Genomic DNA, 27,535 nt, shown 5'->3' with positions numbered 1-27,535 from the left:
AGGAGAAGGACTTGTGATAAAGGGTAATAACGAGCGATGTAACAACCCGAATAAAAATGGAATTTAAATAATAAAGAGGAAGGGAACTGAAAACAGTAACAGAAGGAGGAAGTCAATTGTACTTTGGAAGGAGTAACCGAGGGGGGATCATCAGGGCTTTGTCGACGAATATAGGGGATTCGTCGACCAGGGCTTAAGAGAATTCATCGACGAATATTGAATTTCGTTGACGAAGAAATACCGAGAGAAGGTTTTGTGCCAGCTGAATTTCGTCGACGAGGACTGAATTTCTTCGACGAAATTAATGAAGGATTCATCGACCAATGACGTGACACGTCGACGAATCCAGTTCTATAAATATAAAAATCCGGATTTTTTTACTTCTAAACTAAGTAAACTCTCTCTCTCCTCTTCGGCTCTCTCTCTCTCTCTCTCTCATCGATTTTAGGCCAGATTTATGCTGGATCGACAATCTGAAGTCACCACGACGCTCTTGGGGAAGTTCTCTCCAAATCTACCGGAGTGGATTGTTGGTGAAAGCAAGTTGGAAATCATCCCTAAGTTAATGTAAGACTTTTTAAGCTAAATTTGGTCTTGTGGTAGTTATAGGAAATGATGTACACATAGAAATACTGAAGTTTAGTACTGTGAGTTTTCAGTTTTAGGGTATTGATTAGGAAGTTCTACGGGGGTTAGACTAGGATATTTTAGGGGCTTTCTCAGTAGTTAGGTAAGGGAATAAACTAAAGCAGTTACTTTCTCGCAAATTATTGTTAATTATGAGAAAAGTTATTTTCAGGAAAAGCATATATTATATCTGTATATTACGAAGGAAATGTACATTTGAGAAAAATACTGTTACTATGTTGGAAATGTATCTATATATGTATGAAATGCCGAAACTATGATTTTAGAATACAATGCAAGGTTTTTATACAGCAAATGTGTGGCATGAATATTATTTTACACGGAAGAATATCATGATATGATAAATATACGAAGGGAATATGTTTTGAGAAATTATGAAAGAGTACAGTACATTATAATATTGAAATACATGATAAATGATTTATTTTCAGTATGATACTATGATATGTTCGACGCAAGGCCGTAATTTATGATATGTTTAGCACAAGGCTGTAATTTATGATATGTTCGGCGCAAGGCCATAATTTAAGAAATGTTCGGCCCAAGGCCGTAATTTATGAAATGTTCGGCGCAAGGCCGTGATATATGAAATATTTGGCGCAAGGCCATATTTATGTAATTATGAAAGATGCTATATGATTATGTAATATATGTTATCAGAACCCGGATGTTAGTTTAGTTTAGTTCATAAGCTCGATACCATAGCTATTTATAGATCAGATATCTATGTTCAGACTTGTGCTAACCACCTCACAAGTGGGTGGGAGATGGATAGTCGATGTGGCTTTTAGTGTAAAATTGTAGACGTCCACCTGGCAGTTCGGACTAGGATGCGACGGGACCATCGTACTTATAGACATATTTGACTCGATAGTGGTCGACTAGCTATTGTCGGGTCCCACCTTTGGGCTGCACAACCCGTCATAAGGGGTAATACATGACATTAACTAGCTATTCATCCTGGGTATGTTTTCAGTATTATCAGTCATAACAAATGTTTTGTGTACGTTATGCTTTATTAATAAATATGAAAGTATATGAGAATTTAGTATGTTATAATGAATGTCCAATATATGAAATGTACTGTATATGTATAATTGCATTAAATGTTCATGTTGCCACACAGCTATATTTAGTTTATTTTCCTTTATTGAGAAGTGTCTCACCCCCGAACTAAATATAATTTTTCAGGAGACCCTAAGTGACCGGTGGGTGGTAGTCGCCGTGGAGTCAGTGGTATTACCCTGCTAGGAGGGTGAGATTTTGTACTAGGGTCAGAATTATTTTGTGTTCGATCCTCGAGTTATTTTGATGTTTATGAGGATGTATATAAAATACAGTTTTATGATTTTGTAGTAAACTTTGGTGTTATGTTTTATGGATGGATGATTTAAATTTTATGTTTACTGCTGCTTAGGTTTTTCGCTGTGATTAACAAGTGTCCTCGTTACCCACGGGTTCAGGTTGAGATTGTTATTATTTATGTTTCATTTATGTTAAATTAAGCAGGTCGTTACAAGCAAAACAAGGGAAAATCCAAAAGCGGATCAAGCCAGAAATCCTAAAATCAATCCAAGAAGAAGAAAAAAATCTAGTGTTATAAATGTGGTAAAAAGGGACATGCGAAATCGGAGTGTCCAGATTGGAAGAAGGGAAATTTTAAGAAACATGAGGGTACTTCAAAATCTGTGAATGTTGTTCAAGAAGGAGGTTTAGCGTGTAGTGATGGTGATGTTCTATCAATTTCAGCGGGGTCGGATAATCTAACGGACTCTTGGATACTTGACTTGGCATGTTCTTATCACGTGACTCTAAACAAGAAGTGATTCAACACTTATAGATTAGTGAATTATGGATCGGTTCTTACAGGTAATGATACTTCTTGTAAGATCATTGACATAAAAAATGTAAAGATAAAAATGTTTGATGGTGTTGTAAGAACGTTGTGCAATGTAAGACACATATACTAGAGTTGAGGAAGAGTTTGATATCACTCAATACTTTGGATTGTAATGACTTTAATTATAAGTCCAAAGGTAGAGTTCTATGGTATGGAAAAGTAATCTGATTGTAATGAAAGGGCAGAAATTAGATGGGAATATTTACACATTGTAGGGAGCTATCATTGTAGGTGGAATAAATTTAATAGGTGATTAATCGTTATAGTGATCATTGGGGATTATGTCTTCGCATGCCTTTGTGGATTCCAAGGTGAGGGTAGCTTTTGTCTTTCATAGGGTTACCCAATATACTACATAATGGTAATTGAAATAAAAAGAAAGATTATGAGACTTAATCGGTTAATTTCGAATATTGTCCTAAACTAATCACGTACCATCCATTGGACAAGTGTAAAAGGGTGCTAGTATCTTCATTTTGCATAACCGTACTTCTAAATTTGACATGATAGTACAGGCTTTTGACTATCATTTTCCTTGCATCTATGAATAGTTTGGAAACCAATGGACTGTAACATATTAAATAGGTGTTTTAACCTCAACTTAAGTTAAAATAGGTTAGTGGTGACTCCATTGGACGATATTGTGACCCATTTCTCATCGCATGTATTACCCCTTGACATAATCTCTAACCCGCCATTCAATTGAGACGATTCAGAGATTCGACTCCCTCATTTCAGGAGTTGACCGCTCCGAGATGTTGTGGCAGCTATCACAACTTATAAACAATTTATAAAATTTTGTCACTTATAATATTAGAAAAAAGAAACTCTCTAGTTCAAGCCCACTCAAAATTTCACTTTGACTTGTCATGTAAGAGAGAATCAATCAGCTAACATCATCCTCTTTTTAATGAGTCATATTGTTTGCCTATCATTAACCGTACAACCTATACCCCTTGAGTTATTTTTATTGTTAAATAAATATTTATCATATGAACGTGGTTAATAATTGCATTACTATGCAAAATATGTTTGCACGCTTATATTTTATTTTAAATTGAGATTATTTTAATAGTTATCATCTGAAAAAATAACTAAATATACGTTTTACATTAATTAGTTATTATATTTTTTCTGTGTAATATTTTTCTATTTAAAATTTTTCATATTACGTGTTGCATTTGGGTCTCCGGTCGGGTGAAGCACCGGTAGGGTTGGGGCTGGGTCGGAACAGACCGAACGAACAGAGACATGGGTGGCAGGGCGGGGGCGCCTACTCCTCTCCATTATATTTAAACCCCAACTCTGGAGCGGGCAATTCCTTCTCCGCTGCTTACTGCCGGCACAAGCCCCCATGGCCGAATCGAGCATACCAAGAGAAGCAATGGAAGAAGATAGATATCTACAACGGGAGCAAGACCAAGAGCACAATCTCGAAATCACAGACACAATCTTCACCTCTACCTCAGATCTCTGCCAACAACTCCTCGACCGCTACTCCAAGTCCGTCGCTCCCCAGCACCGCCACCTTTGCGCCACCGCCGCCGCCATGCGCTCCATTCTCCAATCCGAGTCCCTCCCTCTCACACCACCCGCTTACTTCGCCGCCTCCATCTCTGCCGTCTCCGAGACCACCGCCCTAGACTCGACCTCTGCCGCCGCTCTGCTCTCTTTCCTCTCAATTACACTCCCCCTCGTTCCGCTTCACTCCATCCCTCCCGCCAAAGCCGCCGACGCTATCTCGGTCCTTGTGAATGTTGTGCGGAGGCCGGGGGATGGCGAGGCGGCGTCCGCTTCCACCGCGAGGGCTGCGGTAAAGTGCTTAGGGGTTTTAGTAGGTTTTTGTGACATGGAGGATTGGGCTTCGGTTAGATTGGGGGTTGAGACGCTAGTTTCTTTCTCAGTTGATAGGCGTCCAAAGGTACGGTGTTTGGCGTCGTAAAAGAGTTTATTTTATCAAAGAATGGATGAATCTACTGGTAATGCCGTAGCTCAGTTCTCTAAGCTGTTTGAGTATTGGGTTTGGTTAACTTTGTCTTTTTTTTTTTTTCGAATGGAGAATGTCCTTCTTTTGTAGGTTTCACCACACTATGCTAATATTGTTCTTAATTCTGCCGTTTAGCTGCTAATATAACTCCAACATTCGTATTTTTTCTCATTCATATTGTTTTGAAGATGTGCATATGAGTGTGTTTTAGGCGTAAGCTTTAGTTCAATCATTTGAATATAAGAGGACATGGCTGGAATTTGTTTGGATTAATTTTGTTATTTCATATGAAGGTTTACCTCTTTAATGGCTCTGCAATGCTACGTAAATGTTAATGACTATTTTATATATTTAGCATATGTGCTAGTGTTATGATAGTAAGGGTGGGTCCGTAAGGGTATTTTGATCATTTTTATGTACTCGACATATATGATAATTTGGGCTTCAAATGACCCAAACTGAGCCAACATCTATCATGCTCAAGCTTGTTTATTGAATCTTTAACCGAACTTGAGCTGAGCTGAGCTCAAACCGAGCTTTAATATACTTTCTCAAGGAGGAAAAAGAAGAGTTTATAATGGAAAGAAATCCTCAAGATCTTTGGGGCATAAATATTTTGATTAGTAGGGAGTAGACTCAAAGAAAGCCATGTTGGTGGGTGTAAGGGAACAATTCAAGGTAGGCAATAGCATTTGTACCTTTTTTGAGACCGAGAATACCCCAGAAAAGCACACTTGAGAGCATGAGGGTTCAATTTTTGTATCCAGGGAGATAACCAATGAAAATATGAATAATCAAACATTAGGAAATAGGATAGGATTATGGTACTTTACCTTTAAGGGCAGACGATTTCATTTGATTACTAAAAAAGAATTGATATGGCTGTTTTTTGTTTCTGCCATTCCATTTGGTTGTAGGATTTTTGGTGATTTCCCCAGAATCCTAAGGTTTGAGGCAGTCATATATTTGGTAAATGGGATGCTGAAGTACTCTTTAGCATTGTCTCTAAGAAAAATTTGATTACATGCATCAAAATGGGTTTTATTTGCTGAACAAAAGGCACAAAGGATAGTGAATGACTTATAATGATCTTTCATTGGATAAAGCCTAGTCATCCTTGAATAATCATAGAAAAAGGTAAAGAGAAACAGGAAAACCAATTTAGAGCGAATTCATTAAAACCTCACACATTTGAATCAACTAACATGAAAGGATTGATTGCCTGATTATTGACTCGGGAAGCAAACATCACATGGCTGATGCTTCCCAACTAACAAGGGTCACATCCTAAACTAGATATCCAACTCAAGCTAGGAATGACATCTTCAACTTGTGTCCTATAAGTGATGACCAAGGCAACAATGAATTTGGAGACTTGTGGCTGCAGCAGTGCAGTGGATGAGGATATTGATTGAATCAAAGTAGGTACCCCAGCTTCATGTTCCGATCAATCATCCTCTTCGTCCTTGAATCCTAAATAACAATAGAATGAGGTCAAGGATCTTTTTTTACCCCAGTTTATTAGCAAGCATAAGATTGGAGGGAAATTTAGGAAGATAAAGAACCGAGGCCAAAGAAACAGAGTTGGTAGGATTTATCATCCTCATCCCACTAACTATTGTATTAGACCCATATGCAAGGGTAACATGGTGTGAGGTTATTGAATACTGACTCTAGAAAACAGACATAGGATTACTAGATGATAAACGAGCTGCAGGTTTACCTCTCTAGGCAACAGATGCAAGAGGCAGATATGTCGAGTGAGATGCTTGATACCAAAGGAATTTGGAATATTCTTCCTCTGGAAGGGACAGTGTGCTACTCTCCAACTGATAGGTATGTGGCATTAGAAACTTGAAGGGGCTTGCTGTGGCAATCCCCTCCAATGAGTAAAGTTGTGTGGTGTGCCTCTATTTGCCCATCTCTACCGCCATCATTTTCCGAACCACCGAAAATCTCTATTGTGTGGACAAAACCTTGAACAGATCAGACATCATGACAGGATCTTTATTCTTGTATGGGAGCATGACAAATCTCAATTCCTTTTTTTTTTGTTTTTATAAAGAAAAAGAAGTGATTTCATCAAAGTAGAAAGAATGTACATAAGGTTGGGCAAGATAACCTGCAAAGTGACCTATTAGCATGACCTACGATGGGAGTTGAACCATCAAAGGGCAGATCAGGGCAAACATAAGGCCAAACGGAGCTTCACGTGCAGGCACAGGCATGTGTTGTCAGAGCTGCTGGCCTGTGATCAGTGCATGAGGTAGTTGTTGGAGATGGCCTTTTTGTTATGGGCAGATCAAGAGGTCTGTAGGTTGCCTTTTCAAAAACATGACAGGACATTATCCGATAAAAACTGGCAGAAATATCAGTTTTCTTTCTGCCGAGGCTGATAGCGGTTTCAGATTGCCCAAATACAAATGACTCGCTTGGGATGATGGAGAGGCATGGGTGAGGGACGTAGGGTTTGGTTTGGCAGTAGTAATGACTTTGTAAGGTTTTAGGTTTTAGGTATTTGCTCCATTACCGTGTTAAAGAATTTTGTAATAACTGGAGAACCCACATTGTTGTTACGTCTTCTATTCTGTTTATAAAATATCCAATGTACAGTAAATGCCAATCCTTTGGTGTTAAGCAATTTGCTTATGAGATAGTATTTGAATGGGGGGACTTGCACAAAAGGTAGATTTGGTGCATGGATGGTGCATCATCATGTTTTGGTGGTGTCCTTACACATTAATGATATATACATAGGCTTTTGATGTCCAAAGCTGCTTTGAAACAGATTGGCATTGCATAGTATTATCACCCTACCAATGTACGAAGTATCAAAGAGAAATAATGGCCTAAACATCGATTTTTTTTAATCAAGGATGTGGTATTGCCCTATTGTGGTTAGAGTTTGTTCTGAGGAACCTTGGATATTTTTATTTTCCTAACAAATGCTTATGGCGCTTCCCTCTAGAACAATCTTCCTTTAGCACAGAATAATAAGAAGTAAGTTCGGGTTGGATGAGAATGGGTGGGACTCCAATGTTTATTTAATATGTTCTTTGGGGAGTCCGTGGAGGTCCATTTCTCGAATTTATCCTTTATTCATCCCTCACTCTAAACTCAAGGTGGGGATGGGTTCACATATCCTTTTCTGGAAAGGCCATGGCTGGGGAGTGCTTCTTTTTCCACTTCTTTCCCTCGTCTTTTCGTTTCAGACCTGAGCAAAATGGAGCCATATCTTTTCTTTGTGGGTGATCTGATCAGTCCTTTGGTTTCCTGAAATCTCTAGTTAGGAGACCTGTTAATGATAGGGAGATGGTAGAGTTGTCATCTTTTTTATCCTTATTGAATGGGTGTAGCCTGGCTTTGGGGAGGGATGTTCTTCTTGGTCTTTAGATCGGTTGGGAGTGTATTCTCTTAAATCTTTTTTTGAATTCCTGATCTGTTCCAATTCTTCATTTCCACTCTATCCTAATTTTCGGAATGCCAAGGCTCCCCCCAAAATTTAGGCTTTCACTTGGTTGTGCTTAATAAAATAAATGCTAATGACTTGTTGCAAATCAGGAGACCTTTGAAGGTTCTTTCTCATGATGCACGTGTGCTCTTACAAAAACTCCAAGACAGCTTCTCATCTTCTTTTGCACTGCAAATTTGCTTGGAGGATTTGGAATAAGCTTTTTGGTATTATGGGAGAGAGCTGGGTATGTCCTCCTTCAGTGGAAGACTTGTTTGCCATCTCTTTTGCAGGCTTTGGTAGAAGGAAGGATAGCACAGCATTATGGAAGTGTGGCATTTTTGCAATTTTATGGGGAATATAGTTGGAGAATAATGCACAGATATTTTTCTGGGAAAAAATTAAATTGGGTGCTGATTTGGGACAAATTTCAGTATTTGGCCTCAGTTTGGTTTGTCGGTTTTGGATTCTTCAGAGGGCGGCTTTTTAGGAGTTACAAGGAGATTGGAGGAATATGGTAGCTCGTTGATCTCTTCTCTCTTTGTTGTTCTTAGTTGTTTATATGATTATATCTAGTTTGTTCCAGATCTTTCTTGGGAGATGTCTGATTCTCCCTCTTGTAAATTCTTTTCCTATTAATGAAACTCTCTTTTGCTATAAATTATTTTTCCTTCTTTTTAAAAGGAGCCCTTTCATACTGGTTATTAACGTGGATACTGAGCATGCTGATAATTACAAATAAACTGCATTGTCAACCATTGTCTTGTTGGCATTTCTTGAGCTCTTTACCGTCCGATTAACTGACAAGTCACATAGGCAACATGGGCTTGTTGGCTTGCCCCATCTGAGATATAGTTTGATAAATGATAACATTTGTAAACACTCAATGATCAAATTTGAGGTTTGTATATGGCAAGGGTTGCCTAGTTTGCCCTTGAGGTATACTGGTAATGAACTAATTTTGTTGCTTCTATGTGTTCAAGAGGCTCCCTCTGCAAGAATATTGTATTGGGATGAGCCACATTTGGGTGCAGTTACTCGGGGAACTGGGAAACAGTTTATGGTGGAAAATTTTCTTCTATAAATTCTATAGCTTTTGGTGGGAGAATCCTATTCAATCAATCTAATAACTTTGGACTAAGTATGAGATGCATGAGATGAGACTTGGGAGGTACACATGTGAAAAATATTAGTCGATAAAGGATAAATTGATTTTGTGACATCTTCCATGCTATTGTGTTTGTCAGTTTTGATATTTCTAATTTCTTTTTGTGCAGGTCCGTAAATGTGCTCAAACTTTTGTTGAGACAGTATTTAGGTCTTTTGGATGCTCTACTGTTATTAAAGAGGCAAGCAGAATGGTATTCTCTTTTCTCAAAGGTTATGTGCCTATGGCGGTTAGATTAACTAATTCAAGGACATTAGATGGGTCTAAACCTGAGCATCTAGAGGTCCTCCATATGCTTAATTTACTGAAACAAATTGTTCCTTATTCCTCTGTCAAAGTCAGTTCAAAAGTACTTTCAGAACTGTATAAACTCATGAGGTCTCAGTTCTCAGTACTTACGAGGCGCATTTTTGACATCATTGAAGTGTTTTTTGAAACTTCAAGAGTTGAAATGATAGCTTGCGAGGCAGAAAACATCATAATTTCTCTTGTATCGTATGTTTCTTTGCGACAGAATCCAATGGACACTGTTGTGTCTGCAGCAACCTTGTTAAAATGTGCCCTTGATAGGCTTCATGTTGGGGAGCCGAGCATGTGGCGCAGGAACCTTCCTTTGGTATTTGACTCTATAGCTGGTATGCCACGTGATTCTTGTATATGAGACAAGAGATTATCAGTCAACCATTTGTATTATTTTCATTTATGTAGTTGCCATACCTCATTTGGTTCATGCTGCTATTTGTTTTTATGCAGGAGTTTTTCTTTCACTGATTTGCAAATATCAATTTGATTTTTAGGAAATTGGAGACTATTGAAATATATGTGGTTATTTTAAACAGGATTGTGATATCACATGATGGAAGCTGACCATCACCATCACTTGTGAGGTGTCAATACTGAAAGAATATTAATTGAGATTTATTTAACTTTTGTTCCCCTTTTCCCTTATTTAGTCATTTTTAGAATTTTGTGTTGAACAAAGCTATTAAAACGACAAAAAACTTGGAGAGGTGTTACATGCCTCGGTCTTTCATTCACCTCTGAAGTAAGTTTCTTATCCAGTGATCTCTTTAAATGGCTCTCCTTCTACTCAAGTTTCGTGCTCATACTCTTAAGTTTCTTGAATTTACACTAATTCAGAATTTGCCTTCTGTAAAATGGTAAAGTGAAAGGAATAAAAAAAGCTTGACAAATTTATTGTGCATCTTTTTTTGGCACCCGGAGAAAATCCATTAGAGGTAAGATGCTGCTGGAGTTTGATTAAGTGGTCTCAATCCCAAGCTATTATTTGACCTATTGATTGCATGAAATGATTTTTTTTAATTATTATTATTATTATTATTGTTATTATTATTATTTTAGGGCAAAAACACTGCCTCCCTGTTTGGCAAAAAGACAAGACCCTCCCTTGAGGTTCCAAAAATCCCACAGACCTCCACTGGGATTTTAAAATCCTACGGACTTCACCTGACATTCGACTTTTGGAGCACTTATTGTTGGAATTGGTGATTCCCAAAAAGGGGGGGGGGGGAATTGAGTATTTAAAACTTTCTTCCTAGGTCAAATAAAAATTCCACAAATAGTATTACACAAACTTAGGGTCTTTCTATATAATCAGAAACCCAATCAAATATTTAAATAATAAACATTAACATACAGGTGTAGAAAGTATGCGGGAAAATAAAACTGACACTAGATATGTTATCGGGATTTGGCCAATACTGCCTACGTCCCCGTCTCAGCTTGCAAGCTCGAGGAATAAACATTAACATACAGGTGTAGAAAGTAAATTGCGGAAAATAAAATTGACACTAGATATGTTATCGGGGTTTGGCCAATACTGCCTACGTCCCCGTCTCAGCTTGCAAGCCCAAGGATTATCACTAATGCTCACTTAACGGGTGGAGCGGCACTGAATACAATATTAGGTCAAATTACCAGGGTTGACCTCAACCATTACAAACTCTTCCTTACGGGGCGGAGAATACCCACCTCAGGCCACGCTTGGATTACAATCAACAAATACAAATTTTGTGTACAATAGAAATGCTTCTACACAAGCTGATGTGTACACCAATATAGCACAAGCACTATGATATGAATATTAAGCTCAAGTAAGAATGTGTATCTTTCTCAACAATATAATGAAATCTTTGAATAAGGATGTATATGATGATGGACTTCAAAGATATAACCCTACTAAAACTTTTCTCCCAAAAATATTTATCAACAAAAATATATGGGAGAACCACTAGCTAATACTCTCAAAAAGATTTTCAACAAATGAAAATGAGTGACAGTATTATGCCTAACAAAGAATGAATGCCCAAAAGATTTATGCTCTCCAAAAGAGATTTTTCAAGTAAAAATATGGAGGAGAGTATAAAAAATGAATAAGAATTAAAAAAATATTTTGGGAGTATTTTCTCTCTAATCTTCTTTCTAATTATGTATAATGAGGGGGTATATATAGAGTTGGATTGAAATCTGACCGTTGGAGACCTATTGGGTATTTTGAAATTGTTTAATTAAATATAAACCCCAATTACCCTTAATTAACCACGGTAAAAATAAGGCAACCTGAGAGTTTCGGTTGCCCGGTCCTCAGGGTTGGTTGCCTGAACACTCACAACTGGAAAAGTTGAATTTTCAACTTCGGGTGCCCGAGGACAGGTTCGGGTGGCTGAGCCAAGGCGATTTCCCAACCGTTCGAGGTTCGGTTGCCCGGTGGTAGGTTCGGTTTGCCAAACTTCATATTTCGGTCGCCCAAGGTATATTTGAACGTAAGGTTTGGCGCCTGGGGAAGGTGATAAGTGAATGTTCTTATGTTCGGTTGACCGTGGACATTCAGTTCAAATTAGGTTCGGTTGCCCGGGCCATGGTCAACTGTTGACCCTTTGCACATTCGGTCGCCTGAACCATTTTTAACTCTCTGGGTTCGGTCGCCCAAAACCCCATTTTTGTCCTTGAACTTATTCAACCATGTGTGAATAAGTTATAGCATTTTGTGCAAAGGTTTTAGGGTCCTAGTTGTCAGTTTATGGTCTCTTGAGCATATAATCCTTATCATGCATGATGCAGTTATTATAGACCATTATAATTATAGATCAAATAATTAAATGCATTTACAATAAACATAAATATCTCCTTCTTCTTTTGCTCTTTGTGCATGGAAAATGTCGGATGATGCGAGCTTTAAGTTTCGTGTAGGCTTCCATTAATCCTCTTCCATGTGTGTGATATGAATCATAAACCTGTTCAAGTACCAGACACACACATTAGATCCAAGTTATTTGTCAGCATCAAAACAAGGATCAAACTCAAAAAAGTCAACACTTATACCCATCAAAAAGTTTATTTTTTTGTTAAATATAAGGGGAGGTGCATGTATTTTTGGCAAATCTCAAGGAGATTTGTGGAATTTTTGAAATCTTAGGTGAGACCCTTGGGATTTCTGAAACCTCGAGGGAGGTCCGTGTCTTTTTGCCAAACCTTAGGGGAGGTCATTGTATTACCCTTTTTTTAATTCCCTTTTCTTGGCGGGACCAGGTGAGATCTCATTGATTTGATTTTACAAATATTTTGGGAACTGGTTAGCTGCCATTAATATTCTAATGTGCTGATTTGTCTTTCATAATGGGTGTTTGGAAGTGGATACAAAAAGTGTGGAAAGAATTCTTTGCTTTGTTAGCTTTGAGGTGAGAAACTGTGGAAATATTCTATTCCGGCATGACCATTGGTGTGGGCACGCCTCTTTGAAAAACCAATTTCCTGATCCTCCTTTACCCTTTGGCCTGAAATAAGGAAGTTGTTTTACCTCCTATGATGCTGGAGCTTGGAACGTCCTTTTTGAGAGGAATGTGTAGGACTGAGAGATGTTGGCATTCTAGAGTGAGGCTGAGACAGTGCATCATTTGCTTGTTGTCTGCAATTGGACAAGAAGCATGTGGGTTGGTGCTTTGGCTGTGATGGAGATTCATTGAATGGCAATAGGTTCTGTCTTGTGGGAATTATCAGCCTGGAGCGGCATTAAGACAGACAGACAGGAAGAGGATTTTAGAGCTGATTCTTCCATCTTTTTTGGATGATTTGGCAGGATTCGGGAAAGGAAATCTTAAGTGATTTTGAAAGAGTGGAAACTTTCTATTAGTGTTGTGAAGGTTAAATTGCTTAGAAGTTAGAAGTTGGAGATTTTGCAGGGCAGCATTTTGTTCATATACAGGTTGCTATTGATTTCGTTGGTTCTATTCCTTGTAATTTCTTCTTTTTGTACTTGGGTTGCACGCTCTTGCTGCCCATTGTGCTTGTTTTTTTGTTTGCCTTAAAAAAGATTGATTTAGGAGAAGCAAACATTTCTTTCCGTACACATTTTTTTATTTTTTTATTTTTTTTTGAATTTGCAACTTCTTTCTGTGGGACTTGTTCATTGAGCTGATCTCTCCTGTTTGGAACCACATTGGCCCTTGTGACACTTCCGTAATGCTGGGGTTTCTGGAAATAAACTTTGCTGTATAGATGCATTTATTATGAATAAAAAAAACCTTCACAGTCCAACCTACATATATTGCTGTTCTTCTCCACACGGCTCCAGTCTATTTAATCCCATGTCATCCATTCACATCTCTTGTCCATCTGAAGCACATTTGTTTCTAAGTAGTGCTGTTAGAATTTGCTGGCATGTTGCTTACTCAACCTGAGTTTTAGATGCTATATTTTAAAGTTGTCACATCAGCTGCCCTGTTTGGATATTTTATCATTTCCATGTACTTCTTGTTGTTCACCAATGCATAATACTGTCATATGCAACTGTGACAAATGATTCTTATCAAGGCTTGCTGCAAAACAAAATATGATTTTGATATTTTTCTGTGCTACATTCTTATGTAATGTGATCTTTATGCTACTTCTTCTTTGTGAATGTACAAATAAACTAACTTCCTCCGTAATATACACTTATTATCATTATTAAAATGGGATTTTCCTTTGTGGAGATCAAGAAACTGAGAATTTAGCCTGCATTCCCTTTAGGTCACCATAAGTTTAGACTGGAGAAAACTGTCAATGTATTATGATTCTGCTTGTCGCTTGAGACATCAGATGCAGCTGTGTTTCTTCAACTAGTTCTATGATTATGCAATCCAAATTTAGCCTGTACTCTCTTTAGGATAGCTATAAATTTCGACTGAAAAGCATTTCAAGTCAAATGTGTTATGCTTCTGCTTGTTACTTAAGACATCAGATGCAGCTGTGTTTCTTCAATTAGCTCTATGGTTATGCAATCCGAGTTTACTTGTGAACATTAAGTACTTTCCAGTTTTCACCAACTTTTTCTTGCATATTGTGATGTCTGTTTGAATTCTGGTCTCATGCTTTTTCTTTAGGTCTTCTGACTTCTGAGGCTAGTACTGCTTCACGGGCTTCAAGCATTTTGAAAGAATTGATAAATAACCATGTGGATCGGAGATCAGTTAATGAAAGTCAATTACCTGAAGAAAAGGGGAGCTTGGAATTGAGTGCAATAATATCCATATGTGCTGCCTTTGAGAATGTGCTCAACAGCAGTTCTGGAATTCCAAATGAACATATTTTGGGGGTCATATCTGTTTTGTTCATCAAACTTGGTAGGTGGACATAATTGCTGATTTTGTACATTGTAGAATATTTTTATATTTCCAGATCCCTGCTGCTGCTATTGTTTGCCCTATTTCAGAGTCCTTTTACTTAATATTTGTTTCTAGTTGTTTTAGTGGTTTTGGTTTTATTAATGGTTATTTAGTCTTTTAGCATTATTATTATTATGTGTTAGAGTTTTGTTAATAATAAGTGTGAGCTAGTAAGGGTATTATGGTCATTCCAATTGTACTTAGACATATAACAAATAGAGGGAGAGACCTGTCATTGAGTTTGGAGAGACCTATCATTGAGTTTAGGTCTTCCATTTGACCCAATTCCTTAACATGGGATCAGAGTGTGATCCATACTAAACCCTACTCTCCTCGGCCGTCGCCGGGAAACACCATTCCCATGGCTGTCCTTCCTAGATTCACCTCCATCCCATATTATTTCAGAAACCAACCATACACTCATAAATAGACCCCCCTGATGACTCACCCACACAAAACCCCATCGCCGGAGGAGCCCCCACGCACCGGCCAAATGCCAGCAGGGCCGACCCCATACGCCGGTGCGTGATTGAATTTCCAGCCACCTTTTTCTTTTTCGTTTTCCTTCTTCCATTCTCTGATTCATTCTCTAGACTATATTATCAAGCTGTTAGGTCAGTTTTTTGCTTAAAAATTCAATCTTTTCCGACTATGCACTTGTGGCATTTTGTTAATGTCTGCTCAAGGCTTGTGAAGGCTTCTTTGTGAGTTTTTTGGAGCCATGACAGCATTCATATGTTCAGTTGTGAGGCTGTGACAGTGCTATATCTGTTGGTGAGTTGTTCACCTCGTCCGTGGCAGTGCGGCACTCAAGGAATGGTTGTTTTATGCTTCATGAAGCTGTTTATCAATTGTTAATGAGTTTATTCGGTATGAAACAGTGGGATTTGCTGTGTTTTTTGATTCACTATTCTAATTCCTTCCATATACCAAAATATAAAGCTGTTAGGCATGTGTTTTTGCTCCAAGATCCAGTCTTTGTCGTGACAATGCACTCATGGTAATTCGTTAGTTATTGTTCGGTGTTAGTAATGGTCATTGGTGACCTTTTTGGGGCAGTGGCAGTGCTCATAAGCTGTTTTTTTTTTTTTTGTGCAAGGCTGTGGCAGTGTTGCTTTCTTGGGGCTGCATCAGAGGTTGTTGGTGATTTGTTCATTGTAGTTTCGGTGGTTTACCTCTCCAATTGTTCCAGTGCTGAGTGTTGCTTTCTTGGGGCTGTGTGTGAGTTTCTTGGTGCTATGGCAGCCTTGTACTGATTTATCTGCAGCTTGTTCATGGTGGGTCACCTTGTTTGTGGTTGTTCCAATTGTTCCAGCAATTAATCTTATGATCATTGGTTTGAGTTTGTGAATGTTGGGATGGCGTTTGCAAATCCCAAAAGTATTATTCCTTTGTTAGTCACTTTGTTTGAGTGACCACAAACTGTGACTATATCAGAGGAGTATTCAAGGTTTCTACAGTACCAATTGTCTCAACAAGCATCTTATCACATTGCTTCTTTTGCCCAGAAAGGTAGTCCTATTGTCTACATGTCATCTGGTATCCTTCCTACTTGACCTTGAATTATTGATTCTGCTGCCACTGACCACATAACAGGTGCAATCAACTTCTTTTTTGACCTCCAATATCCTAAAAATCCCCCTCAAGTTACCCTTGCTGATGGGTCCACTATTGCTGTTAAGGGGATAGGAACAGTAAATCCTACTCCTTTTATCTCTCTTTCCTCTACTTTATACATTCTTAAATCTCCTTTCAATCTTATGTCAGGTAGTAAGCTTACAAAGTCGCTAAATTGTTCTATCACATTTCTTCCTGATTTTGTGGTTATTCAGGATATGAAGGCGGGAAAGACAATTGGCACTGGATGTGAGGCTCATGTACTTTACTACTTTGAGTTGCCTTCCCCATCCATTGCCTGCATAGTCACAGCTACACCACTTATAATCCATTGTCGCTTTGGTCATCCGTATTTGGGCAAGTTGAAATAGATAGTTCCTACATCGAGTTTTGTGTCTAATCTTGAGTGTGATTCCTATCAATTGAGCAAGCATCATCTTGTTCCTTTTACTCCCCCGGGTTGACAAACGGGTGGTTAGTCCTTTCATGCTTGTCCATTATGATATTTGGGGTCCTAGTCGTGTGACATAAAAGTTGGGGTTTCGGTACTTTGTTACATTTGTTGATGACTACTCTAGGATGACTTGGTTATATTTAATGAAAGGTCGTTTCAAGTTGTTTGATATCTTTTGTGCTTTCTGTTCCTAAATAAAGACTCAATTTGACATGCCCCAGGATACTTAGTAGTGATAATGCTAAGGAGTACTTTAGTACCCAATTCAGTACTTATATGAATAACTCTTGTATGATCCATCAGTCATCTTGTGCCCACACTCCACAACAAATTGGAGTTGCAAAGAGCATAAAAATAAACATATTCTTGAAGTCACTCGTACCCTATTGTGTCAAATGAATGTCCCCAAAGTCTTTTGGAGTGATGATGTGCTCACAACTTGCTCTCTCATTAATAAATTGCCATCTTGTCCTTGGTGGTGAAGTCCCATATTCAGTTATCTTTCCTAAGGCTCCTTTGTTCTCCCCTCCTCCTCGTGTATTTGGTTGTGTGTCCTTTGTCTATCAGTTATCTCCAAGAATGGATAAGTTGGATCCTCGTGCTATCAAATGTATTTTTCTGGGCTATTCCTACACTCAAAAGGGATATCGATGTTATATTCCTACTTTACATCGATTCTTTGTCTCTGCTGATGTCACTTTTTTAAGTCTGCACCATACTACTCTGATTCTTTGAGTTTTGTTGACCTTGATGAGTCTCTTCCCCTTCCTTGCCTTCCAGATACAAACCTAGTATCTGTGCCCAATTCTCCTACATTTTCATCTAGTTTGAGTCCTTCTCATCGCTTAAATCATCCCAATTTGCAGGTATACACACGACGACTCAAGGGGGAAGTGCCTTCTCCAATTTCTACTACTGTGCCTCTAGTTTCCTCGTCGAATGATCTTATTTCTTGTGGTGTTGATCCTCCAATAGTTGTTCGAAAAGTTCAACGCACTTGTACCCAACATCTGATCTCTATTTTTGTTTGTTATGATTTCTTGTCACTCTTTTATTACTGTTTTGATACTTTTGTTAGTACTCTGTCTTCTGTTGCTCTTCCAAGATCTCTGAAGCCTTGTCCTATTCTGGGTGGAGGATGGCAATGGTTGAAGAGATGTGTGCACTACATGATAATGATACTTGGGATTTGGTACCAATTTCTTCTGATAAGTCTTTGGTTGGTTTCCGCTGGGTGTACAATGTGAAAGTCAATCCTGATGGTTCTATGGCTTGTTTGAAGGCTCGCCTTGTTGCTAAGGGGTATACTCTGGTGTATGGTGTGGTTTATTTAGACATATTCTCCGTGGTTGCTAAACTTGCCTTAGTACGTTTGTTCATTTCTTTAGCCACCACTTGTCATTGGCCTTTACATCAGTTAGATGTGAAGAATGCTTTCCAACAAGGTGATCTTCATGAGGAGGAATATATGGAGCAACCCCCTGGGTTTGTTGCTCAGGTGGAGTCAGGCTTAGTATATCGGCTCAATAAGTTATTGTATAGATTAAAACAATCTCCAAGAGCATGGTTTGGCCATTTTAGTGCTGTAATAGTTGAGTTTGGCCTTCATCGGTGTGCAGTAGATCAGACTTGGGACTATGGAAGTACTGCTTGGGTATAGAAGTATCGAGATCTTGTACGGGAACTATCTTGTCACATAGGAAGTATGTTCTTGATCTTTTAGATGAGACGGGCCTGTTGGGAGCCAAACTCGTTGATACACCTATGGATCCCAATAGTAATTTAATGCCAGATATGGGTGATTTGTTGCCTAACCCCATGTCGGTACCAGAGGCTTGTTGGAATTTTGAATTATCTCATAGTCACTCGACTAGATATATCCTTTGCAACAAGTGTTGTGAGTTAGTTTCTCGATTCCTCGAGAGTAAGCCACCGGGATGTACTAATTTGCATTTTGAGATATCTCAAACGTGCACTAGGGAGAGGTCTCTTATATTGGGATTGGGGTCACACTCATATTCAGGGATATACAGATGCAGATTGGGCCGGATCACCTTTCGATCGAAGATCCACAACCGGGTATTGTATCTTTGTCGGTGGTAATTTGGTGTCTTGGAAAAATAAGAAACGCATTGTGGTTGCCAAGTCGAGTGCTAAATCAGAGTATAAAGCTATGGTGCACACTACATGTGAACTTGTTTGGATGAAGAACATGTTGAAAGAACTAAGTTTTCCTCATTCTTAGCCTATGGAGTTGATGTGTGATAATTGAGGTGCTATTCATATTGCCTGTAACACTGTTTTCCATGAGCGGACAAAGCACATTGAAGTTGATTACCACTTTATTCGCGAGAAACTTGTACAGAAATTCATTACGACCACTTATGTGAAGTTTGAGTTTTAGCTTACTAATTTGTTCACTAAATTGTTGGGAGGTGCTCATGTGAAATTCATTTGTAACAAGCTAGGAGCATATGATATATATGCTCTAGCTTGAGGGGAGTGTTAATGGTTATTTAGTATTTTAGCATTATTATTATGTGTTAGATTTTTGTAAGTAATAAGTGTGAGTTATTAAGGGTATTATGGTCATTCCTATTGTGCTTACATATATTACAAATAGAGGGAGAGATCTATCATTGAGTTTTGTCTTTGTTAATGTGATCTTTTCATTGGATAGTGATATTCTCAAAAGCTTTGGGACATATTGATGAACATATAGTGGCTCTTCTCACCAAGGTACAAAATGGGGCTAACCTTGTTCTTGCCATACTAGCTGAAACACGCCAATCACTCCATTACTATTGAGCCCATGATGGCGCTAGATTTAAGGAATGTCTTCCACTCCTATATATGGATGGGAAGTCACTTTGACTTAAGGTGAATTGTTTTCCAAATATTGTTAAGAGAGATTGTCATCCAATTCTAAAGCTTGCATGGTGACAGTGGAAGGAAGTTTGCAGTATGTGGTGGATATTTAGTAGGATCGACACTGAGGAGTTCTATTGGCAGATACCATTGGTCATGTTCTAGAGATAGGCAGGCTCACAACAGATCATATTGGCCACTCACGGGCTCTTATAGAATGAATTTGGGTATAAGGAGGAGGTGCTCTTAAGAAGACAGTGCATGGCTGATGCGTGGAAACACGTGGTCTTAATCAAGAGAGAACGATGCACCAATGGACGAAGTAACCCTGGGCCTGGTTAACAAGTCAACACTGCAACCCTTGACATTGACACTGTCCATAGCCTGTGTGTCAACACCTTGTGTCATGCATGGTTTTCCCCTTAACTATGACTTATCCCACTCACAAGCAAGATCCATGTCAATGAGGCACTTGACATACCTGAGTTAAGCATCTGACCATGTCAACCGAAACCAGCCATTGTAGCAACCTTGTCAAAGACCATAACCCCAACCATGTCCATCTCTAACCATATCAAGTAGACAACTTAGCATCTATATGCTCCCTCCTTAGCAGCATAGATCATCAATCACCAAATGTCAAGATAACCCATGTCAGGCCATTTTGTGCTACTGCCTTGACACATGAGCTACCCACACCTCGTGCCTTGGTGTCACGGTCCGCCTTTTTCACACCGTTGTGAAGGGCCGTGCGGCGCTAGCTAAAGCACTCTTGCTTAACTAGCCAGCCTTTTGTTTACCAACATTCATCCACGAAGCACTTTCATTAACATTCAATCAGATAGCAGCGGAAATAATAATCAATTCATGAAAGCCGTGGCAACCAAGCAGTAAATATTGAAGCAAACGTAATTCATTAACAAATCCTCCATTGACATGTTGTACTTAGCGAGGGAGGCAAGTAGGCTAAGCACGTTGACAATTGCTAGTGAGTTTTACAATGATTGATGAACACTCACCCTCCCCTAAAGAGCTTTCTAGGCCATTTTCACTCTAGCACTAGGAAACATCAAGTAGACAACTTAGCATCTATATGCTCCCTCCTTAGCAGCATAGATCATCAATCACCAAATGTCAAGATAACCCATGTCAGGCCATTTTGTGCTACTGCCTTGACACATGAGCTACCCACACCTCGTGCCTTGGCAATGTCAAGGTAATTAAGGGTCTGTCAATTACCATGTCTTCTAACTAAATCTTGTACCACCACAAGATTGCTCACTTCTATGTGATGACTGTGTGTGTGTCACTAGTCTTCCCATACTAGGTTCTCGCAACAAATCATCTCTAGGTGAGTTATTTAGAAGAAGCATGATCGATACTAAGTGTAAACTTTTGCAAATGAGGGAAGTTTGGCTGCTTCTAACGATGAGATTTTTCTGAATTGAATTCTGGTTTCGAATCAGTCAAAAACTTCAGTACAATCATTTATTCCCTTTGGTTCTTTTTCTCTCCAACATCAATAGTAACTGGTAGAAGCACATTCAACTCCTTATAAACCTGTTTACCTTTTGTAAGCTTGTAACAGATTTATCTTCACGGTGCAACTCAAGGAAGTCTAAAGAGAGATCATGCATCCTTGATAAATTACTGGTAAACAATAACCTAATGTAATCTCATATCTCTTTGCATGTACCTAAACGCGTACACAAATCAGCAATATGGGCTTCATAGGGTTGCATAACAACAAATCAGCTTGGGCTTCATAGAGTTCCATAACAAAAAACAACAACTTGGGCATTTTTGTTGAATCCATGCATCCAGTTTCTCCATATCAGATGCTATATCAGTTAGATGACAATGCTTTCCTTACTGGTGAGATGATTTTAATAAGCACTAGATCACTGCATATAGTTACTACCATCTGATTTACGGGTAGCAAGTTGTGGAGGTAGCAAGGTAGCCGTTGTACTTCACATGGAGTTCTTGGAATCCATGAGAAAACCTGAACAAACATGATAAACAGGGGAAAATTACATTGATATTTCACTAAATCATGAATTAGCAAACTCATATGGTGAATTGGGCCTTCGATTGTCTGATTGGGGAGCATTTGGCTTGATTTGGTGGTAAATCTAAGGTGAAGAAGGATTAGAGGACGCAGCAAAATTGAAGTGTTTGGTGAAATATGATGGGAAGACTTAAAGAGCAGCTTTCTTGGTTAATTTTAGTTTTTATTTATTTACTTACTTATTTTCCTTTTTAATTCTATTTTGTTTTTTTGTTTCCTTTTTGAAGATTTCGCATCCTTGCCCTGATTGTATATTCTCTCTTTCTCTTAATATATTTTGCTTTTTCTAAAAAGGAAAAAAGAAACCAGAACACTGATATTGCATCAAAAGTTAAAATGTCACAGAAGTGCTGCTAGCACACGCTTCAGAACCTGATCAGCTCAAGTATAGAACGCAAAAGTCGGCCCAGATTTGGTATTAAGATTTCATGATGCATCGTTGGTCAATCTAAGTCAAAACATTGCCAGGGATTGAATCAATACCTCTAGATGACTTCAATCAGAGGAAGAATTGCAACAAAAAGGAACTGAACTTCTGCAGATTTGTAGCAGATGAAAAACATTCTGAGGGTAAATTCCGGTCTGGAAAACTTCAAATTTACAGCCGTAAGAACTTTGAATGGTTAATCAGTGGAAGCATACCTATCTGAGGTGTTGCTGTGACCTGCTGGAGTGATGATGTCATGCTGACTGCAAACATAATGATGAACAGTTGTGATAACAGTACACTAACAATGACCATGAACAGTAGTGCTTAACAGTGACGATTAACAATACGAGAACATTTGTGGTGAATAGTAACCACAAACAGAGAACACAAAGAGTGAGACTTTAAGCATGGAGGGTTGAAACTTTCTCTGATACCATGTTTTGTCTCATGGAAAGAGAGAGGGAGGGAGGGAGAGAGGAGAGGAGAATTAATTAACGCAGTGCTCAAGCATGTGGAGAAAACTGGGTTTGTCCATGGACAGTAGGAGTTCGTGGCAACATTTTTTGTGGGGTTTGGTTGGAAGAAGGAAGGAATAGCATTATGGAGTTGTGCTTTATTTGCAGTGTTTTGGGGTTTGTGGAAGGAATGTAACTTGCATATATTTTCAGGGAAGAAGTTATCATATTTGCTGGTGTGGGAAAAAGGTTCACTTTATGGATTCTTTTTGGTGTGTGAGCAATGCAAATTTCAAGGGGATGTATTTTTCAGATGGTCTGCATGATTTGCAGTCTCTTCTTAGGGCGTGCTGATTTTCTTTGCTGTCTTTTACATTGTGAGTTTTCTCTTTTTTTTTTTTTGTTTTTTTTCGGGATACTTAGATATTGTTAAGGAGATGTCTTCTCTCCTGATTGTACATTCTTTCTTTATCTAGTGAATTTCTTTTTCTATCATAAATAAATAAACATCACTCTGATGGGTACCCTTTGACCTACACTCTTCAACCCTTGCGTGTTTTCATGTCTGCATTATGTCAGTATGGGTGGGACACTAGAGGATGTTGCAAATTTCTCCTGTGAGTCCTTGGGAGTTAAGTTCCCAGGTTGCTTACTTATGCTAGAGTAGTCACTTTTTCGGACTTAGAGCATTATTGGTGGGCAGTGCTGTTTGATATTTTTTGTTTTTGTTCCCTCATCTTCTAAGGAGGATTTCTTATGCCCCTTGTTGTACCTCTTGTTCTCTTCAAAAAAATATCTTGTTTTCCGATAAGAAAATTCTTTCCTTTGACTCTATTCAAAGTGGGTAATGGTAATAGAATTCGGTTTTTGAGAAGACATTTAGGTGGGCCTTTGTTTGAGCTTTTTAGATTTTCACATTATCTGTTCTGGGCCATCAATTTATATCAAGCCTTAACACACTGCATGTGCAACCCAATAGCATGTGAAGAAATTAAAAAAATAATAACACCCATATTGGGAACACAATAATTTTTTAACGCACTTGAATCAAAAGCTGGCAAAAAATTAGAACCCAAGACCTCCTGGTATAAGCTCTAATAAATGCCATGCTAGATTACCAGTTTACCTAAAAGCATAAGATATTAGGTTGTAGGCCAACAATGTATATCAAGCCTTAACAGAGCTGTTGGTGCTTTGCCTGTTCATAATGCACCAATTTCAGATTTTTTCTTTATAGAGCAGGGCTCTCTACCTTGTGCCTTCCACTTCTTAGGAGTCTTGATGGAAGAAAGGTTGATTTACTTCTTTGTGAGTGTGTTGGATTTCCTCAAAACAGAGAGGATAATTGGGTCTAGTTCGCGAATTCTTTGGGTTCCTTTTCAAAATCTTTCTTTTCTCATTGAGACCTGCCGCCCCTTGTTTTTTGTATTTTTCTTTGCATCATGTTGTTTAGAATGCTCTTTTAAGGTCCAGCAAATTCTTTGGGTTCCCTTCAAAATCTTTTTTTTCTTCTCATTGAGATCTGCGGCCCCATGTTGTTTTCCTTTGTGTCATGTTGTTTGGAAGGCTAAGGTCCGAGCTTTCATTTGGACTCTTGTCTCTTAACATGATTAACACAAATGACTGTTACAGGTAAGGAGACCCAAAAAAGCTCCCAGCCTAGATATGTGTATGTTGTGCCACGGGTATATGGGACTAACATGCACCCCTTTTTCCCTGCTGGGTTGTGAGAAAGGAATGCTCTCCCTCAGGTTCTGGTGAAGCATGGGTGGCACTGCAAAATGTCTATTAGTTATAACTGGCAACATAGCAGGGTTCTGGGAAGAGTGAAAGAGAGAAGGCTTAATGGGTTTGTCCAATGCAGGCTATCTTTTGGACATTGTGGCTGAGAAGAATGCAAGGATGTTCATTGCTCAGTCAACTACTTCTTCGCTGTACGACAGAGTTAAATTTTTGCTCCTTTACGGGGACATTCTTTATGGCATATCTCTGATCCTCAAAGGGCAGCATTATTTTGGTCAGCTGTTTTGTGGAGGATGTCTCTTATCCTCCTCCTATATTTATTTGGATAGGAATCATGGGATGCAAGCTAAGAAGTAAAAATGCATGTTTGCTGGGTTAATTTCATGATGACAGAACTTTGACAGGCTGTTGCATCATTGGTTGCAGGTGAGGACTCATCCTTCTTAATGAAAGCAATTTTATTTAAGCTTGCTGATTTGATGGCCCTTGCTTGTGGGAGCATGTCTACCTCAAAGCATGTAAGTGTTGAATCTTCTCATTTCTTCCTACTGACAAGGGTTTCATTGTGGAATTTTGACTCCAATATTAGATCTGTTACTGCTTTCATGATCATGTTTGTATAATCAATACTCTTTTTTTGACAGTTAAGAAACACTAGATCTGTTTTACAATTTTGGGCTTTGTTTTAGTGTTTTGAGTGCGATAAAGCTTATTGCTTAATCTTATGTTGCATTGCATACTTACCTTTTGATTAGCTAGTAGTGGTCTGATTATGTTATCGTAACAGGGTTTCAATTGAGTTAATTATAGCCGATTTATATTATGTTTTTGCAGCTTGAGGAATGTATTGGATCTGCTGTTATTGCTATGGGACCAGAGAGGGTACTTACTCTTTTACCTATAAATTTCCGTGCAGAAGACAAAACTTGTTCAAACATTTGGTTAGTACCTATTTTGAGGAAGTATGTAGTTGGAGCATCGCTGGGGTATTTTATGGAGCATATTGTGCCCCTAGCAGAATCCATTCAACAGGCCTATCATAAAGGTATTTGCTCAAAATATAAGAATCATTTAGCTTTTGAGAGATGCATGATTTAGTTAGATTTGGAATTAAAAAGTGTCATTAAGTGCTTGTAGGCTTTAGGCCCATAATTCTGTTTATATTCAAGAGCAATTTATTTATGTGAATTTTTTCAAATTTATATGGCGCTAAAAATAATAATATGACTTGTTGCCTAAGCAGTAGAAACTACCTAGGTCTTACGTGGGGCATGCCTCCAGCAGGGAAGCCCAATCATTGGGGTGTGTGTTAGATGCCTTTGCTTACACACACACACACACACACACACACACACACACGTAGGCTATAGTGATAATATGTTCTATGTGTTTCTGCTTATATTTGTAGACTAAAAACAGAAGCATAATATTTTCTATGGGGTTCTGCTGCTCTGGCACCACATAGACCAAGCCTTGCATAGTGTCACGAGCTAAGCTTGTTTAGGGCATTATGCTTGCCCGTGACCGCTTGTCTCATGTGCTTGGGATGGGTTTCCATCATGTAAATACTTGTGTAGGGTTATTTTCTGCTAGTACTTTACTTGTATGCCTTATAAGGCAATATGACTCTTTGGTCACTTTGATGTTTCCTAGTGCCAGGATGATAATTACATAAAAACCTCTTTAGGGGAGGGTGAGTGTTCATCAGTCATTGTAAAACTCACTAGCTTTTGTCAACATGTTTAGCCTACTTGCCTTCCTTGCTAAACACACATTGTCAATGGAGGTGTTGTTAATGAATTACGTTTGCTTCAATGCTTATTGCTTGCTTGTCACGACTTTGATTACTGTTTCCGCTGTTATTTGAATGAATGTTAATGAAAGTGTTTCGTGAATGAATGTTGGTAAACGATAGGCGGGCTAGTTAAGCAAGAGTGCTTTAGCTAGCGTTGCACGGACCTTCACAAAGGTGTGAAAATAGTCGGCCTGTGACACATAGGGATGCAAAGTTGCCTAGTGCCCTCTATATAGAGTTTTGGAGATCTAATATAATTTTATTTGAAATCTGAAACTGTATGGTTTATACTGAGGCAACTATGTTGTCAAGCGATGGGAAGACTGTAGACTATCTCATCAGAACTTTGTGAGCTTAGTTCTTTACCAAAAGTAAGGCCATATCTGATAATCAAAACCTTTCACCATGTTAGGATGACTGTAGATCATCTAATTTGCAGGCTTTGGTAATTATAAAATTCAGATACATGTAACCATATGATTATGTCATTATCTTAACTTTTTGCCCTATGGCACCCTTGTGTCCGGTCCCTAAGTTGTTGGTTAATCCTCTCTTTTTCTATTTTTTGTTTTTGTTTTTTTTTCTTTTCTTTTTGTTTTGTTTTATTTTGTTCTTTTGTTTTGTTGCATGCATTGTCCATTCAACCAGCTTGAAACCGTAGTAAGCCATCTATCCTTGAGGATTATGGTAGAAGTAGTTGTTCTTTCAAAAGCTCCAACATTTCTCTTTCCACACGATCCTGAAGGTATTGAGTGGAATCAAGGACATGGCTCTTTTGCCTTTAAAAAATGCAAATTTCAAAATGCTCATTTTTTTCAGGACACAACTCATCTCATCTCCCAAATCTTATCTTACATATTAAAATAATTCAGCATTCCGATTCAGAGACTAATCTAGCTATAGTCAAGAATCTTTGTAATAAATTATTTGTTTATCATATATATATATATATATATGTTGTTACAACTTAAGCTTTTAGGTAAAGTGATCGCATAAAGAGATATACTCAAGAAACCAGTTCACTGATTTAAAATTGCTTTCAGTATTCAACACCTAGCACTTAACCTGTCTTGCGTCAATTCTGTTTGAAATCCACCATTGAAGGTTTGAGATATATTTTTCTATTTGCTTCAAAGAAAACCAAAATTCCTTCTCCTTGTTTTTCTTCTAACCTGTTTCCTTTGCTAGCATGTGCACATTGTTTGATGGCAAGTGTAGGTTTTGTGAGGCAATGCAGTGATAGTTGGCAGCCCTTACAGCTGCACACAAGTTTTCAGGGCAATGT

General features: G+C 38.5%; 1 protein-coding gene across 3 annotated transcripts in view; it reads left to right on the top strand.

Moving 5' to 3' along the window:
- The first annotated feature begins 3,749 nt into the window (after positions 1-3,749).
- LOC131167333 (uncharacterized) overlaps positions 3,750-27,535 on the top strand; it is an 80,692-nt gene continuing 56,906 nt past the window's right edge. The window contains exons 1-5 of one of the 3 annotated variants that reach the window (XM_058126100.1): positions 3,750-4,469; positions 9,264-9,789; positions 14,536-14,775; positions 24,882-24,973; positions 25,290-25,500. In XM_058126100.1, the coding sequence (XP_057982083.1) occupies positions 3,903-4,469; positions 9,264-9,789; positions 14,536-14,775; positions 24,882-24,973; positions 25,290-25,500 (1,636 nt within the window). In that variant the 5' untranslated portion in view covers positions 3,750-3,902. Of the gene's footprint in view, positions 4,470-8,199; positions 8,504-9,263; positions 9,790-14,535; positions 14,776-24,881; positions 24,974-25,289; positions 25,501-27,535 lie in introns of those variants that run through there. The other 2 variants (XM_058126101.1, XM_058126102.1) reach the window with 2 other exon arrangements.

The sequence above is a fragment of the Malania oleifera genome, chromosome 11 (assembly GCF_029873635.1).
Source record: "Malania oleifera isolate guangnan ecotype guangnan chromosome 11, ASM2987363v1, whole genome shotgun sequence".
Classification (NCBI taxonomy): domain Eukaryota; kingdom Viridiplantae; phylum Streptophyta; class Magnoliopsida; order Santalales; family Ximeniaceae; genus Malania; species Malania oleifera.
The sequence above is the reverse complement of the archived record's forward strand: the minus strand, read 5'-3'. Positions and strand labels throughout refer to the sequence as shown.